Source organism: Dendroctonus ponderosae, unplaced genomic scaffold, assembly GCF_020466585.1.
Source record: "Dendroctonus ponderosae isolate FM_Combo_2020 unplaced genomic scaffold, Dpon_F_20191213v2 Dpon_F_20191213_4, whole genome shotgun sequence".
In the NCBI taxonomy this organism is placed as follows: Eukaryota; Metazoa; Arthropoda; class Insecta; order Coleoptera; family Curculionidae; genus Dendroctonus; species Dendroctonus ponderosae.
Window position 1 is genome coordinate 9221593 of NW_026018611.1, and position 17996 is coordinate 9239588.

The 17996-nt window shown below is 34.1% G+C and overlaps 2 protein-coding genes and 3 non-coding genes across 5 annotated transcripts; all 5 read left to right on the plus strand.

Annotated features, from left to right (window-relative positions):
• The first annotated feature begins 233 nt into the window (after positions 1-233).
• On the plus strand, positions 234-11430 carry LOC109544232 (glucose dehydrogenase [FAD, quinone]-like). The gene is made up of 12 exons (XM_019914307.2): positions 234-893; positions 1075-1297; positions 3236-3369; positions 3455-3595; positions 3977-4132; positions 4491-4678; positions 4771-5015; positions 9957-10139; positions 10227-10349; positions 10562-10802; positions 10858-11061; positions 11115-11430. The coding sequence occupies exons 1-12, from the start codon at positions 763-765 to the stop codon at positions 11264-11266; spliced, it is 2121 nt and encodes a 706-aa protein (XP_019769866.2). The 5' UTR covers positions 234-762; the 3' UTR covers positions 11267-11430.
• On the plus strand, positions 6173-6245 carry Trnak-uuu. The gene has a single exon. It is a non-coding gene; the product is annotated as a tRNA-Lys (tRNA).
• Trnak-uuu lies at positions 8010-8082 on the plus strand. Its single transcript has one exon. It is a non-coding gene; the product is annotated as a tRNA-Lys (tRNA).
• Trnak-uuu lies at positions 9677-9749 on the plus strand. The gene has a single exon. It is a non-coding gene; the product is annotated as a tRNA-Lys (tRNA).
• A 152-nt stretch (positions 11431-11582) lies between the features above and the next one.
• Positions 11583-15642, plus strand: LOC109544225 (glucose dehydrogenase [FAD, quinone]). Its single transcript, XM_019914294.2, has 5 exons — positions 11583-11842; positions 11901-12038; positions 12100-12268; positions 13559-13802; positions 14386-15642. The coding sequence occupies exons 1-5, from the start codon at positions 11687-11689 to the stop codon at positions 15518-15520; spliced, it is 1842 nt and encodes a 613-aa protein (XP_019769853.2). The 5' UTR covers positions 11583-11686; the 3' UTR covers positions 15521-15642.
• The last annotated feature ends 2354 nt before the right edge of the window (positions 15643-17996 follow it).

Below are 17996 nucleotides of genomic sequence, written 5' to 3' on the forward strand. Positions count from 1 at the left end.
AAAATACCAATTTTACATTAAAATTGCCATTTAGTTGAAGGCCGATATAAATCAAATAAATGAGCCCAACAATTTAACTGAGCTAGCTAATATAAATGAATCGTTCACATCAAAACAAGTAAAATTATTCATTGTATTATTTATAAATATGCAACGGGTGAAATATGATTAATAGCTATAAAACAATTTGTACAGAATATCTATCAATAATATTAAATAAATCCAGATCCATGGGATTAATATGACATAAACATGTTCAAAAACCAATAGTAGCAGCGGTTACTATTGATGAAGTAGTGTTGGAGCATTTTTAATTTCTAGATGGGAACATACCTGAATTAATCACACAAAATTGCGGACTGCTCATTGCGGTCCAAATTCGTAAGTAATTCGAAACGATTACGAAAGTTTGAAAACAAATACCCATTTTAATAACATTGTAACAAAACACTAAACAATTGAAAATTGACCAAGTAACCCATATGTAAGTGAAATGTGAAATAAGGTGTAACATAATCTACATTCCGCAGTAAGTATTTTAAATGTTACCGACGATGTGCTAATTATCGCATTTCTTGCATGGAATTAGTGTCTTAAAATGGTTTGAATTTTCGGATACAGCAATGTTTGAAAAAAAAATATTTTAAAAATTAAAAATTAAGGTTCTTCTTCGATATTCTGATACATTTTTGCTGTACTGTAATATGAAAGCCAAATAACCTTTGAAATTAAGTTTTAGAAAAGCACAAAACATACTTAAAGATGGCCGGAGTGAGTCAGCAAATGAACTTGTACTCTCTTACGAGAATGGCTTTAACATTAGGACCTGGATTGGGATTTCTATTATATCTGCATTCTGCAACTTTAAATCAAAGACCAGATATATTGGACAGGTACGAAGTTTGGACGTAAAGTTTTCCTCAGAAAAATGCGAACTTTAAAATCGCATGATGCAGATCGTAAGATTTGCAGTTTAATGCCGATTGTGTCTAGGTTGATTTGGACTATTTTTGTTCTAAAAACCACTTTACTTTGACAAAGGTCTGTTATTTGATTACATTGGCGTATTTTTAGAGATAATCGTATAAGAGATACAGTGTACACGGAAATAAAAGATAATTATGATTTTATCATAATTGGAGGAGGCAGTGCCGGTTCAGTTTTAGCGAACAGATTGTCGGAAAATCCGTTCTGGAGTGTTCTTCTTATTGAAGCTGGTCCGGACGAGATCAGTGTAACAGACATGCCTATGATGTTTCCAGCGCTCCAATTAACGCCCTTTGATTGGAAATATAAGGCAAGATACGTCTTTGTGAATAAACATCGAATTTCACACAAAATAATAATTTTAATGACTACGAGTTCTAATGATGTCTTCAGTGTTCAGATTATTTTCAAATAGTAGCGTAAAGTTGCTCATATTGAACCCCTTTGAGTTTTGCAATTTGTAACATACGGGGCGCTCTCTACAAATTCAATTTTAGATGAACATCCATAGAGAAGTTAAATCGCTAGCTAGCATCTCGATTTCATGCGAAACGTTTTTAATCGTGTTAACAAGTTTAACAAGTTAGTAGCTAAATTATGTGTATGTTTATAAAGAAAACACTTAAGGTAGAGCACCTTTGATGATAGTCATAGATACATGTCAGGTTATTAAGGTCCCTTGTGAAGTTAGTAAAATATTTTACAAGTTATTATTTTTTTACTTTGAGGGTTATATTTTAAATTTTCTATCGGTTGCTCCTTAAGTAGTACTTATCCAATTTTAAACAAGGGTTCAATTTAGGCAACTACACAAGGAATTGCAGCGTGTAGTTTTAGGCAACTATACTCAACTGGTATTGATATGGAATATTATTTACTATTTATTTTATATGGTGAAACGTGAAAATTATGGAAACTGCTCGACGGTGGATATAGAGAAAGCGTTAGCAGCATTCAAAAATGATGAAAAGGGATTAAATCAGTGCAGTCGAGATTACAATATTTCCAAATCAACATTATTTCGTCATATAAGAAAGAAAGCAAAGGCTCGAAAGAGAGCATTTGGAAGAAATCCTACATTTGATAAAGAAATTAAAACTAAATTTATTAATTATTAAAAAATTAAAAAAGATTTTTTGAACGTTCAGCTTAGTTTGCAGACTGGCTTTTTGGATTGACAATAGCTGATATCTGAAAACTTGTCATTGATTTAGCTGAAAAAAATGAGATTGCTCATCAACTCAATAAGGAGAAAAAAGCTGCTGGCAAGAAATAACACCACTTTCATGAAGAACCACCCATGTTTATCGCTGCGTCAATCTGAGCTTACCTCAATTAATATATTCGAACAGTTTAATAAAGAAAATGTTCTTCAATATTCTGATTTACCGGAAAAAAGGGACCGGAACCTACTCAGACAAATGAATCATCCGGATTCGATAGATGGTCGTAGTGATAATGACATTTCTTTGTCCGGACTAAAAAATAAATTAGTACAATGTGCATTCTCCACACTTGTACGAAATAAACCAGACATCGACACAGATAAGTCGTTACTAACTACATCAAAATATGTGTTTCTTAGTAGTTTGAATGAAATCGCTTCCGTGCCGAAGCCATTGAAAATTGTGCCAAGCAAAAGAAGCAAAGGTATGCAAAAGGAGATAGAAGCCCGCATAAGGCTGAACTTGAAAGTTCTGTAGTTCACCCAATGAGTAATTTTTCCCTTTAAGAATAAAATGTTCTTTCAATGTTATTACCTGTAAATATCGTTTAGTGCTACGATTATGTTTTTTGAATTTCATTAAATAATATTCCTTACTACTATGAAAATTTCGTAGGTTCAAATACCAGTGCTTCAATTGGAGCAACGTTTCCCAATTATGTTAAGGACTAGTTATACGGACCTTTGTGTTCCTAAATGTCTAATGCATTCTTTATGCATTAAATATATCCAACGCTTTTGTGATTTTAACAACAAATTTCACGATACTATAGGCAGAATTTTAGAAAAATTAGTTCAATATGGGCACCTTAACCTATGTTTCTTATTTCGGTCCAATATCGTTCTAAAAAACTAATTTGCTCGGATAGAAATGCAAAAAGCAATTTATCTGGTATGTATCCAAGCCTCTACTCTAATAAATACGAGTTTTGGAGCGAATTTACATAGAAAGAAATGAATGGAACCTGAAGTATTCAAATTAAACTAGACATTTTTGACCTAGCAATATGTTATTACCCTTAGACAGAACCAGGTGATAAGTATTGCCAAGCAATGGTTAATGAACAGTGTAACTGGCCAAGAGGAAAAGTATTAGGAGGATGTTCAGTTCTAAACGCCATGCTCTATGTTAGAGGCAACAGGCGAGACTACGACAGGTGATCATCTGTAACTTTTACAGTTCCCTTCTAGGGTCCATCAAATGTAATTCCCTTTATTTTAATTTTTAAATATATTTACAAGATGGGCTGACATCGGAAATCCAGGCTGGAGCTTTGATGAGGTGTTGCCGTACTTTAAAAAATCAGAAGACATGACTATCGATGAATACAGAGAAGATCCTTACCATGGAACAGGTGGTTATTTAACAGTTGAAAAATTCAGGTGAATTATAATAGCTCGCATTTGCATTATTGACAAACGGTTGACAAGGCATATCATATAACATTGCAAAAAAGTGTGCGTGTTAAAATAATACTCGATTAAGAAAAACACATTTTTAAGCTATATTTCAATTAAATTGAGTTAAATAGTTCATTTCAACTTCATAAGTTCGATTATAATAAAAATTTGCATTTCAATTTTCAACTGGCCGATTTTCTAATTGCGTGCGTATAAACTTACATGATTCTCAAAATTAAAAGTATTGGTAATTTCGTTCAAGTTGAAATGTATACAAATTGAGCCTTAATGAAGTACTTAACTGAAACTTTTATAATGCAAATATGTAAAAGTTTACTTTTAAATATACCTTTAATCGTTAAGGTATCGATCTCCCTTGTCCGAATGGTGGCTTGACGCAGTTAGAGAAGCTGGTTACGATATAAGAGATATAAATGGAGAATATCAAACTGGATTTAGCTTGTCACATGGTACTTTAAGAGATGGATTGCGGTGTAGTACAGCCAAAGCATTTTTAAGGTAGATATTTCGCTTTCCGCGCCTCGTTTCATGTTTAAAAAACACTACAAAATAAATAATTGAAGTACAAACATATGATTTTACTGCACTTTAGAATCAACATCTAGTGACAAAGGAAAACATGTTTTTATAAAGAAATATTAAATAGGATTAGTTGTTTTGCAACTGAATTTTCTGTTTATTGGGATTTCTTGACTGATCCTCTACTTCAAACACACACACACATCATTCAAAGTAGATTTTCATGAAACAAAATCACAAAATCTAAGTTGTTCTCCAAAAAAAAGGCAGAAAGAAATGAAGAACATATAAGGATTCCATAAAAGCGATTCAATAAAAAGACATTAAAACATTTTAGATCCGTGTCTGACCGTCCCAACTTGGATGTGAGTTTACATTCGCATGTTCACAAAGTGTTGCTCAACGATAATAATCAAGCTTATGGAGTCAAGTTTACAAAATTTGGACTGGAGAAAACCGTTTATAACGATCGAGAAGTTATTCTCAGCGCTGGAGCTCTCGCCTCCCCTCACTTATTAATGTTGTGTAAGTAGAAAGTGGCAAGAATTTAAACACCATCCAAAATTGTGTGTATTTTGGAGAGAGCGAGTTAACTTAAACGACTCGTATTATTTTAGCTGGTATTGGACCTAAAGAGCACTTGGAGGAAGTCGGTATTGACCCGTTAATCCATTCGCCAGGTGTAGGAATGAATCTTCAAGATCACGTAGCCATGGGTGGCGCATCGTACCTTTTCGACCCAGGCGAATACTATGCAGACAAAACATGCAGCTTCAGTTTACCTAAAGTATTTTCCACTGAAACTGTCAATGACTTTGCAAACAATAAGTCAGGACCTGTCTACTGGTTACCTGTATGCGAGGTAAGAAAAGCCTATAGGCTGGGCGGACCTAATGCGATAAAAAGCATTGCAGTTGCCTTCATAATTATTGAACAACATAGAAATCACTTAATAGTAAAAATAATTTACACCTTCAAATGAACACAGTTTCCAACTCTTTCCTAGTTTCTAAAAAACTAAACTGACAAACAAATTTTGCCTGACAGAAAAATCCAGTAGAAACTTTCAACGCATGAGACATTCTAGATAGAAAGACACTAGAGGTTGGAATAGTTTTTGAATCTAATTTTGAAAAGTTTCGCTAGATGTTGATTGACTTCAAAAACGCGACTGAGCGAATATGAATATCATCATGTTACTTTCCTTGTCTACACTCTTACAAACCGCTTAAAAGCAAGTTGTCTTTACCGCAGTAAAGTGTATCTAATTTGAGCAATTTTATTGAAAAGCTCGTATAAAGCTGGTATAAAGCAAGATACACGAACAACATATTTTTTAACTAAGACAACAATTATTTTTTTATGCTCAAATAAAAAGTGGTGTCAGAATTCAAAAATCGTTCCATCCAAGTGGATGGAACGATTTTTAAACTTTAATTAATTAATTAATTAATTTAAAAAAACGACGAGTCTTACCTATAGTTCCAATTTTTAATTTTATGGCTGAAAAGCAGATTTATTGAAGATTTAAAATTAATTGTATTTGATTTTTCAATTAAAGTAGTATACTGTGTAATTCGATTACGTTAGACAATCAACAGATTTTACTTTAAAACTTCAAAACAGTGCATGGTTCAAATTTGTATCATAAAACATGCATTGTTGTTGGCTCTCAAAGTTTGTAAATTTTCACAACTTAGTAAATTCGGCCTTTTTAATGACAACCTTGTAGATAGTAAATTCAGCGATGTTGGAAAATGCTAAATTATGAAAATTACTTGTACCATAACGAGATAATTATACTGTAAGAATAATTAAGAGAAAATAAACTGAAAAATTCAAAGAACATAAATGAGAAAGGCGTTTAAGGAAGGTAATCAGAATTTGATATGCTGTTGCATAATGTGAGTTATTAATGTAAATCAGGTCCAAATAAAAATTGAGCATCCAAATAGTTACAATAGCACGAAAAGTGCTATTTTATGGTTATAACATATTTTCGAAACCACCTGAGCATCAGCCCGGGTAGCTCAGTTGGTAGAGCATTGGACTTTTAATCCAAGGGTCCAGGGTTCAAGTCCCTGCTCGGGCGTAATTTTTTTCCATTTGAGCTTTTTCAAAAAGTTTTGATTTCACTGTCGTAGAAGTAGTAGTAGTATACATCCTTATTTTGCCTATTCGAAAAGGGTTGTCGACCCGAACGGTCTGTCCACCCGCGAGCCGCAGTTATAATAATATCTACAAAAAATATAGTGATAAGAGTGGTCCAACTTAAACGCACGATGTTAATTGTAAATAAAACAAAAACTTTTCAGAGAATAACATCGATATTTTTTAATATGGTAGAAGGATCCATGACAATTATGTGTGAAACAAAATATCGGTCAAATGCCCGAATCCGATGGTCCAAAGTTCAATCACACTGAGGCATAATTCAGGTTCTTTTTTATTAATTATCTCATCCTTTAACTCTTGAATTGTTCCTGGCTTATTGACGTACACTTTGTCTTTGAAATATCCCCAAAAAAGGAAGTCGAACGGTGTCAAATCACATGATCAAGGTGGCCATTTAACGTTGCCACGACTTGACAGAACACGACCATTGAATTTCTCGCTCAAAAGAGCCATTGTTTCGTTGGCTGTGTGGCAAGTGGCACCATCCTGTTGGAACCACATATCGTTCATCAGTCTTTATCTATGCCAGGTCCATATCCTCAATTTCTGGTCACAAAAAGTACGTTATCATCTCGCGATAGCGAACACCATTCACAGTAACTGCAGGGCCGATCTCATTTTTGAAGAAGTACGGCCCGATGACACCGCCAACCCATAAACCACACCAAACAGTCATTCTTTCTGGATGCATCGGCTTTTCAACAATCACTCGTGGATTCTCATTTGCCCAAATGCGGCAATTCTGCTTGTCAGCAAATCCACTAAGACAAAAGTGTGCCTCGTCGCTAAAGATGATTTTCTTTGTGCAGTCACCATTAACTTCTATCTATTCAATCAACCATTCGGTGTATTGACGACGCTTGAAATGGTCAGTAGGTTTAGCTCTTGAGTCAATTGAACCTAGTAAGTGTGTAAATTCAAATTTTTACTAAAAATTCGCATCAGTGATGTTCGTGAGATGTTCACTTGTTGGGTACGACGACGAGTCGAGATTGACGGCTCTTCTGCCACACTATCGCGAACCACAGCAATGTTTTCGGCAGAACGAACTGGGCGAGCATGCACAAGTGTTTTCGCATTTCCTACAGACCATGTTTGCTGAAATTTGAGCACAATCCTGCTGATTGTGGACACATTTGCTCGTTTATGCTGACCACAAAAATCACGAAGTGCACGAAATGCATTTTGATTTATTCAAATCAGGGTATTCACCCATTTTCGTAAAAGGCTTCAACAATCTTGTTTGAATTTGTCAAACAGCCACATTGGTATTGAAGTATGTGATGTCCAATTAGTTGTTGAAGTCTATTTTTTATAATGTTTTCAAATATTTTACTTAGTACCGGAAGTAAAGTAATTGGTCTGAAATTTTGTGTCATCTTCTCCGGTTTTTGAGATAGGAATTATTATTTCCTTTTCCAGATTTCTGGTATCGTGTTGGTTCTAAAGCAGTTGTTGCGAAAGTTCAGTATGACTTCGTGCGTTTGTGGAGTTAGGGGTTTTTTATTACTTTACTTTTCGTGTTGTCTATTCCCGGGGCCTAATTTGATATGATGTTGCAGAAAGTGAGTTATTAATGTAAGTCAGTTCAAAATAGAAATTGACCAACCAAATAGTTACAACAGCACGAAAAGTGTTACGTAATGGTTATAACAAAATGTACCGAAGTACCTCATCATCAGCCCGGGTAGCTCAGTCGGTAGAGCATTGGACTTTTAATCCAAGGGTCCAGGGTTCAAGTCCCTGCTCGGGCGTAATTTTTTTTCAAATGAGCTTTTTCAAAAAGTTTTGATTTCACTCTCGTAGAAGTAGTAATATACATCTTTACTTCGCCCATACGAAGAGGGCTATCGAGCCGGACGGTCTTTCTGCCCGTGAGGTGTAGTTATAATAAGTAATATATGTACTTCTTTGAAGGGCATCTAGGGGCCCACTTAGAGAGTGCGAGAAAAATATTGAACATTTTTTTTTCGAAAATTTGGAGAAGATATTAACAGTTGAAGATCGAATTTTAACTTTGTTATTAAGCATTATTTTGAAAAGGTCCCACGTTTAATTGGTGGCATATTGGAATACTTAAGCATTCGAAAAGAAAAATTACGATCTTTGTGTCAAATTACGAACATTTTTTATATTAAAAACGTACTCTTCTACAATTGTTTGATGAAAAGCCAAAGCGGCAATGATGTTTTTTGTCATTAACAGATAGTTACTGGTAGGCAGCCTTTGTCAATAATAACAGGTATTTGTCAAACTGCGACTTTCACGAAATGTAAACCAACAGCGAATTTGCGAATATGCGATTAGTCATGGGAAAATGCCGAACTGGATGACAGTTGTAACTTATTTAGATATATCACTTATTTGCCCCAAAAAGATGGCAGGCCTCGGGGGGTTTTATCGCAGCATTGACCCCAAGGTGACACCGTTATCCTAACCTCAACGCATGTTACTGTCTCTTTTATTTTCTTTGCTTCATGTTTATCCGTGGTTACCGGAGTTTTTAATAATTACGAAGGAACAGGCATTTACGTAATGCTAATTAAGCAGATTACCTTGGAAAACATTGTTGCCATCCTTCTGATCTAGTTTTGTGTAAATATCTGAGTTTTTAATAACATTTAGTTTTTTACTACTTTTTCTGTACTCCCAAGAGTCCCCCAGACAACACCTCCAGAGGAATGACGCCAATTTTGAATCACCCTGTATACAGGGTGTTTCAAAATTGGCGTCATTCCTCTGCTGGTGTTGTCTGGCGGTGTTTTAGGAGTACGGAAAAAATTAATTGTTTTTAAAAACTGAGAAACTTGCAAAAAACTTTATTACAAAAACGACAAAAATGTTTTTCAAGTTAATCTGCCTAATTAACATTTCGTAAATACCTCTTGTTTCGTAATTATTTAAAACTCCAGTAACCATGGCTCAATAGAAAGTGACAATAAGATAGACAAGGATGAACGGTAAATACAACAGGAATTGTTGAATGACGGAACCTATAACCTCGAAACTCATAACCTCGAATTATTAATTTGTTTACAAATTACAAAAACATACATTTGAGTCTTTAACTCCAAACAAGTGCCTGTGTAATCATCTTCTCCTTCTCGAGCAGCTTCTCGTATTCGGTTAATTAACTCCTGCTCAATTTATACCGGTGTTCAGCAATCCATTGGTTTAATGTGACACAAGGCGTTTAAGAAAAATAATCAAAATTTGATGTACTGTTGCAGATAGTGAGTTATTAATGTAAATCAGGTCAAAATAAAAATTGAGCAACCAAATAGTTAGAATATCACAAAAAGTGCTACGTAATGGTTATAACATATTTTCAGAAGTACCTGAGCGTCAGCCCGGGTAGCTCAGTCGGTAGAGCATTGGACTTTTAATCCAAGGGTCCAGGGTTCAAGTCCCTGCTCGGGCGTAATTTTTTTCCATTTGAGCTTTTTCAAAAAGTGTTGATTTCATTCTCGTATTTGTCTCATTAAGGGAACTCTGTACCGGGTTGTTCGAGCGATTTGGTGTTTCGCGATTGCACTTTCTGAACTAATCCTAGTACTAATTTGCAATAGTTTTGCTGCTGCTATTGCAATAGTTATAATAATCAAATATAATTGCTTGTGTTATTTAGGTCATGGGATTTGCAAATACAAAATATGCCGACTACGAAGACGATTGGCCCGATGTGCAATATTTCTTTGCCCCCTACTCAGATAGTTCTGATGGTGGCCTATTCAGTAAAAGAGCTGCAGGTTTAAAGGATGACGTCTTTTCAGCAGTATATGAAGAAAACTTGTATAAAGAATCATTTTCTGTAAGTAAAGATGTTGCAGTAATATTAACAATAGCTGTAAAGGCCAATTAAGACAATGTAAACAGCACTTCCAATGAATTTTTTTAGATTTTAACACTTTTACTCAGACCCAAAAGTCGGGGCAGGCTCCTTTTGAAAGATAAAAATCCCGATTCGAAAATATTGATTTACCCGAATTATTTTAATCATCCTGAGGATGTTAAAGTATTGGTAAGTATTTGAATTCATCAAAAAAGGTAGCTCAGTGTCAAAATACCTGATATTAAATGCATGCAAAATATTCAACCGTAAAACCACAGTTCCAGAATTTTTCAACTCAAATAATGAAATGTTTGATCAAATTATAATATAAACGATTTAAATAACGAAATCGACCACGTTAAGAAGTGGCAGCTTTGAGTAATCCAGTTATAAAACAATAGGTAGAAGGAGCAAAATTAGCGCACAAGATAGCGACAGAAACTCCAACAATGAAAAAATATAGAGCAAGATTTAACCCCTATAGAATGCCCGGTTGTCACAATCTCGAATTCCTATCTGATGAATATTGGACATGTTTGGCTTACCATTACACCCTTACTATCTACCACCCAGTGGGGACTGCCAAAATGGGCCCGGATGATGATTATATGGCCGTGGTAGATCCAAGATTGCGAGTTAGAGGTAAAAAAGAGACCAACTTGTGAGCAATTTGTACTAATGTTGTAATAAATTCCAGGAGTAACAAATCTCAGAGTTGTAGACTGCAGTATAATGCCCTACATACCCAATGGAAATACGAATGCCCCCGTTATTATGGTAGCTGAGAAAGCTGCTGATATGATAAAAGAGGACTGGCGAGTGCTGAACAAACCCTATACCAGTTCGGATGAGTCTAGCAGTGAAGAATCGGATGAGAAAATTGATGACAGAAGCAGTGAAGGTAAGAACACGTCAGCAAATTTGCCGACCCATAAAAATCATTTAAATTCACAGGTGCAGAATCTCCAGATAAAGAAAGTTATGCTGCTAGAAATTCAGATCCGCAAAGTAAAACTCGCCTTCCACAACAGGAGGCTGAGAACCCAGTTTTAGAAATGGCAATGCAAAAAACGCCAATTATAAATCGCAACATGGATTATTGGTAATCAAACATCAATTACTGGAAACTACATCAATATTATAGGCCACAAGAAAATTGTTGGAGTCTGCCTAGTCACTGTTAAGAAAGACAAAAAGTATGTTTGAGTTAGAATGTCTAAAAAACCGTTAAAGCTTTCATAAGGAAAAATAAACGTTATTCGCTCGCAAACTGCATTTTCATTAATATTAAGCTAAGTCGCGTCAAATCCAATCGCTTTCAACTGTTGAAATATGAGCTTTGAAGTAATTCATGCATCAAATACATTGAATACATTCGTATTTTTAAGGTAGAATATATTTTGATGACACCTTACAGTAACTGGTGTAACCCTGCCACAATGTTCAACATTGTCAAAATATTGTAGCCGGGCAGGGAAAAGCTTTTCTTCTAAATCTTCAGTGCGTTTTGAGTGGTTGAAAATAATATGCCTGCTGTTGGGGTGATCACATATGATGTTACTCCATTGCAAGGAGCACTGGCGAACGCCTTTCTGATTCTTATCAATGCTTTGTTTTTTCATGTAAAATTTATCGGACATGTAAATCAGTATCCAGAGGATAGCTCTGAAAAGCTGTTACGTGTAAGTAGAACAACGTATACGTGGCTCAAAACTCGACTGATAACTTGAGGAATTTTAGGAGGACGAAAATGTGTTTGATTTTATCATAGTAGGGGCAGGAGCTGCTGGTTGTGCTTTGGCCAACCGCCTTTCCGAACAAGACCAATGGAGTGTTCTTCTGATTGAAGCAGGAGATTACCCACAACCATCCACGGGAGTAAGATTGGGATTTTCACTTTACCTATTTTATTACTTAAAAACATTAATTCAACTTGAAGGTGCCTGGTCTATTTCCAACTTTTTTGGACTCTAGTACTGATACATGGCAATACACAATTGCTAAAAATAAGCAATATTGTCAAGCCTACAAAAATAAGCAATGCCACATATTAAGGGGCAAGCTGGTTGGTGGAACTAGCGCCATCAATAATATGCATTATATTAGAGGTAGTTACATTTTGAATAAAATAATAATTGTGAAACATGAACGGGATAAATATTTCCCGACGTTACCGGATCTGTTCAAGTTTAATACTGATGAGCCATAATTTCAAACTCCCTCTCATCTTAGCAGAAATTAAATAGGTTGCAAACTGACTATTAAGTGACAGCCTTTTCTTATTATAAATTCCAAAGCCTGAACAACTTTCGTAGCTTGTAAAGTTGGAAGATTACGACAGTTGTATTTATTTGTTTACTCCCTATGAATAATTTGTATTTTTTAATTTACTTTAAACATGACTAAACTGTTCAACAAAATAAAAGTTACACTGACAAATTTGGACCAACTTTGGAACTGACTAAATTATGGTTGCTTTATTCTTCCTACAGAGTCACAAATGAAACAATGCAAAATTGGTGAAAGATCCACAGGCTCCCAGGTAGACAAAAGGACTCCCAGGTGGCCTTTTTTTTCATATTTCACTCATACAATACATACTCGTATTTCATACACCACAGGCATTAACACAGATCTCGTATCTCGAAAAGAGTTTTTGAATTTAACGCTCATGTTTATTTACAGAGTGGATTTTAAAAAATCTGCGTTTTAGTAATGCAGTAATTTTTTTTCTTTTGAACTGATTAGCAAAGCCTAAGGCTCATGTTGAAGAAAAAATTCAATATACCGAGTTGCACGAATGAACGATATATTGAAAGTTAACTTCGCTTTAGTAAAAAATCTCCAGAATCCAAGATTTCGGGGAAACGTCTGATTCGGATAATCTCTTATGCAACTCTGTATATTGAATTTTGATGTTTTATCTTCAACATCAGCTCAAGATCGTGAAAACCGAACCAAGAACAGGAGAAAAGTTGTCGCTGCAAGATCAAAAATACCTTTCTATTTAGGTCACCCTGTAAATAGAAGAGATTGCCGAAACGCTGAAAAAACGTTTCGAGTTATTTGGCTTATAATAAACGTTAGGTACCGAGATCGAAAAAACTTCATTTTTGTCCAAACAGAAGCATGCCGAACTTTGCGAAATTTTGCATTTTTTCATCTGTCGCTAGACAGAAGAAAGAGATAGAAAAAGACGTGAAAAGTGTGTTTGAAATAATTAATTAATTGAATAAAAATCGACTTGAAAGACAAAAAAATAGAACAATAATACTTTTAGGCGAAAAACTTCTGAATTTTTAAAAAAATTAATATTATCAAACGTTTAGTACAGGTAGATAAAGCGTTCAATTGAAGGTATTGCTTTGAAATAATTTGTGTTTCTGTTTTTTTGTTAGGTTTGGATGATGGAAACAAGACTCAAATGATCTATGAATGTATAGAAAATCATGTTGAACTAGATAAATTTAATAATCTTGACCTAATGTGCAAACGCGAAATTTATTTGGAACAAGTATTTCAGAAAAGTATAGTGCGAAAATCCATGCAAGACGCCTACCACAGTATCGGGTTCAGCAATAATAGCCAAAAAAGTTCTATTGGATATGGGAACAGCTATTTGACGATCAGAGATGGTGAAAGGTTTGTTGAAAGTTGCATAATTGACATAAAAGTAACTTTTTAAGAATTAATAAATGTTCATGTGCTCGTTTTCTATTTCAAGCAACACGATCATCATGCTATCACTAAAGATTCATTCATTCGAGTTTTTGGAACGATTTTAAACTTTGTCAAATTTCTAGTTGCTTTCTTTGACTCTCTAGTTGGTCGGTTGGTTGCAATATAAAACTAGTGCATTTTTTTAAATACTACTTTTGATTTAAAAGCTGAGTTTAATTTTCTTCAACAAATAGAAGTACTGTTTCGCCTTTTTAATCCGTTTTAAAACAAATCATCACAATTTCTATCAGTTTTTAGGGCTTAGAAAAATGCACCGCGGGGAATAAACTAATATATAGAAAGTACAATTAATTGTCCTCGCATAAACAGCAGCACTAAACAAGAAAGTACCAAAGTTGCAACTTGTATATTTTAATACACTTGAAATCTATAGAGTTTTTTTGCTTCACAATGACTCTAATTTAAAAAAATACAACTAATATCCATCCATTTGCAAATCATTTTTATAATTTATAAACCAAAAAAAACAATTCTCTTTTCTTAGGTATCACATGGGAAGAGCATTTTTGACACCTATAAAGGGCAGATCAAATTTTTTCCTGGCAAAAAACACCCTAGTAGAAGGCATTGTTCTGAATGATCCCCTTGACAAACGAGCTAAGGGTGTTAATGTTACAATTAAGAACATTCGATTATTTCTACAGGCTAGAAAAGAGCTTATTTTAACGGCTGGCCCAATAAACAATGCCAAATTATTGCTGTTGAGTGGCATAGGACCGAAAGAGTACTTGCTAAAGAGGGACATTCCTGTAATGCTGAATATGCCAGGAGTAGGCGAAAATCTGAACTTTCACCTTGCAGTTCCGTTGTTTTTCGGGCTTAATGCCACTCAATTATATGAAGATTACACCGAAACTGATTTGGTTCAAGATACATTCGACTATGTAGTATATAGAAGTGGAAATTTTTCCAATGTTGGCATCCATGACTTTGTAACATTCATGTCTACAGATGCATACCCAAATGTGCCCAACATTGCGGTATATCATTACTACTTTAAAGTAGGAGACAGGATGATCAAAACATGGCTGGAAGGGCTTCAATTGAATCAAAAAATCGTCACTAACATCTTGAAAGCAAATGAGCAACAGACTATATTAATGTTCTTGGTGACACTACTTCGAACCAAATCTGTAGGCCAAATACAATTGAATGATACCCATTTTCATGGTATTCCTAATATAGTCGGCAATTTCTTCACCGATCCAGATGGTGAAGATTTTATTGCTTTAACATCGGCAATAAGCAGAGTAGCCAATCTTCAGGATACTCCTCCTTTTGAAACTATCGGAGCACAACTGTTAGACATACGGGTTCCAAATTGCCGAAATTACAAGTTTTGTTCTGTACACTACGTAAAATGCTATGTGCAGAATATGGCTTTTCCTACTTCGGATATATCTGGATCCTTAAAAAGGGGACCTGAATGTGATACTAGTGCAGTAGTAAAACCGGATTATGAGGTGAGGTATATTCGATGTCTGAGAGTTTGTGATTCGAGCATTTTGCCTAATCCTGGATTGGGCAACACGGTTGCATCTGATGCAATGATGGCAATAGATCTGAGCGAAATCTTGAAGAAGAAATGGATCAAAGATTACATGTCACCTTTCGATTAACAAGAAATTTTCAATGCATTTTGAAAAATTGAACATTGAGCTGATGTTTGGAGACTGGGGAGAAGGTCAGAGGAACGTCCATTGTAATACAATTGTTCTTTTATTAAACTGACAAAGCTTGACTTCCCCTATTTAATTTTTGCTGCTTGAATGAATGTGTTTTTTGGTTAGCGATTTTTTCCACAATTAAAATTATGTTTGCGGATGATCTAATTGAAATTTGGAGTTCATAGAATTTTTAATTAATTAAATTTTTCAACTAATGTCCAAGTAGAGGTATTTATTTCCCAGTTATTAAAAACCTACTACTATTTGAAGATAAGAAAAGGTGACTTAAATTCATTGACCAATGATTTTTGGGTGAACACACAAAAAAGAAGGCACGTGTTAGACCACATGTTAAACCTCAAGGTAAGCCGGTATAATCGAAATATATCAGTTTAATGAACGTCACGGTGAAAGCTAATTCTTGCAACTTTTTATGTAATAGATGTCTACGTGATGCTTTAAATATGCCACTCAATTTGTAAAAATTATATGATAAATCAAAGTTTTATCTTATTGCTTTCTTATCATGTGTTAGGTAAAATAATTCTTACTTGATCATAAGAAATTATGAAAGTTTTATCTAAACGTCTGCTTCTGAAAATTTTCGACTATCTTATGAAACAATTGATCTGTTAATACGAAGCAATTTTCATTTAAAGATTATGCTTTTTCGATAACTACTGCAAAACAGCAGTAAAAGCACATTTTTACTTTCGTCTAATAATAATAATTAGTAAACTTTAAAAATTCTTATATAAAGAATGTTATATTCAGAAGCAGAATTAGTAAGTTGCACTATTTAATGAAGTCCTTATAAACTGAATTTGTTCAAATTTAAGCAAATTTCTATTGATCAAACATTCATATTATAACAATATCTCAGTAATAATTTTTTGTCACTTGTTCCACCAATCCTATAATTTTGTTATTCTGCAAGAAACGGAGTGAGCCACCACAATAGACAACATGTGATACATTTTATTTTAAAAAATTGCACAAATTTGCCTTACAGTATTTTTTCTAGTAGATCTAAAATTATTTGTATTGTTTTTTTAAAGATGTAACTTTTCAGACTTGATTCGCTGCTGAGGTAACAACCATGAAACAAAAGAAATCTAACATTATTCTATTATGGCATTTCCTAAGAACGCGTTCGTTTGTTCGAGTGATATGTCAAGGAGGAAGTTAGCAGTTTAACTTCAATGTTATTAATATTAAACAAAACTTATTTAAAAATACCCTGCAAATGTTTAAAAAACATGGATTCTGTGTTTTTTTGTAAAAAAAGTAAAAAATAATCAGAGCTTACTATCAACAACACTTAACGTTGACAACTTATGTATTACTTTTATAAAATTATTTTCAAAAATATGAAACGTAAACTTAGAGCGGATATAAATATTATTGAATATAGCGCTCACCCGATCACAAAAAACCTTACGTGTTTTGAGAGAAATCACGTATTTTCAGAAACCCTTAATCTGCATAATTGACATGTGATAATGAAATGCTACATCCTGGACCCAAGGAAATAGACTTTCGCAGAAAATATCCGGCAAAATTTGTTTTTCGTTAGGTAAAAGTGTGACTCCTAAAATTGGCAAAAATAATGCAGAAGACAGCAGTGACCTTTTAAGTAGGCCCTCAGATGATATGCAAAACAGCAAGTGAAAGAAATAGTGCAATAATTAGTGGTTAATGATAGCCATTATTACATCCTTAATAGTCACGATTACTTACTTTCCTTTTAAATATGCGGTAGTAATTTATTTATCTGAAGGTTGCAATATTAAGACACTTAAACAAGAGATCAAAATTATTCTTAAGCTTTACAAAAAAACATTAATGTTTTTTTTTACAAAAGACTGTCGTAACATACAAGAAAACCATTTCGGAAAACATTAATAAAAAAAATTAGATCATAAGTGCTTTGGACATCAGCAGCTATATTCAATTGCCTTGTGCAACCCATGTAACAATTGATATTGATAGAATTTATTGAACAGAAAGTCAATTATAGAATGATTAATAACTGAAATAAAAATACTAAATATGTATGAGGCATTTCATAACACCATATGCAACAATTTGGTTCCTGATGCAGAAATTTGCATTATTTTTTACGAAATCGCTAAATGCTTCATGTGACCGAATTGAGCAACAAAGATGTACTTTTCAAATATCCTTTGCGAAAAGCACCATTAGCTCGGCTTATGAAAATAGTGCAATGTATCTCATAATCACTGCTATTAGTACGGAAAATTGGTTACACTGTTAAGTGTTAATCGATTTGTACATAAGTGTAATTAGGGATGAGCGGCACTAATATGTGATGCTTTAAAACTTGGAAACAAAACGGCTTGAAAGTTGAAGAAAAATTAATAAAATGACCAAACAATTAATGCATGTTTCGTCATTGTCTCTTCAA

Excerpts from the sequence above, each read along its gene's own strand:
- LOC109544232 (XM_019914307.2), top strand. The coding sequence starts at position 763 with ATGGCCGGAGTGAGTCAGCAAATGAACTTGTACTCTCTTACGAGAATG. Across the intron at positions 894-1,074 it reads AGACCAGATATATTGGACAG|AGATAATCGTATAAGAGATA; the intron begins GTACGAAGTTTG and ends GCGTATTTTTAG. Across the intron at positions 10,350-10,561 it reads CTGAGGATGTTAAAGTATTG|GTAGAAGGAGCAAAATTAGC; the intron begins GTAAGTATTTGA and ends ATAAAACAATAG.
- LOC109544225 (XM_019914294.2), top strand. The coding sequence starts at position 11,687 with ATGCCTGCTGTTGGGGTGATCACATATGATGTTACTCCATTGCAAGGA. Across the intron at positions 12,039-12,099 it reads ACCCACAACCATCCACGGGA|GTGCCTGGTCTATTTCCAAC; the intron begins GTAAGATTGGGA and ends TTCAACTTGAAG. Across the intron at positions 13,803-14,385 it reads ACGATCAGAGATGGTGAAAG|GTATCACATGGGAAGAGCAT; the intron begins GTTTGTTGAAAG and ends CTCTTTTCTTAG.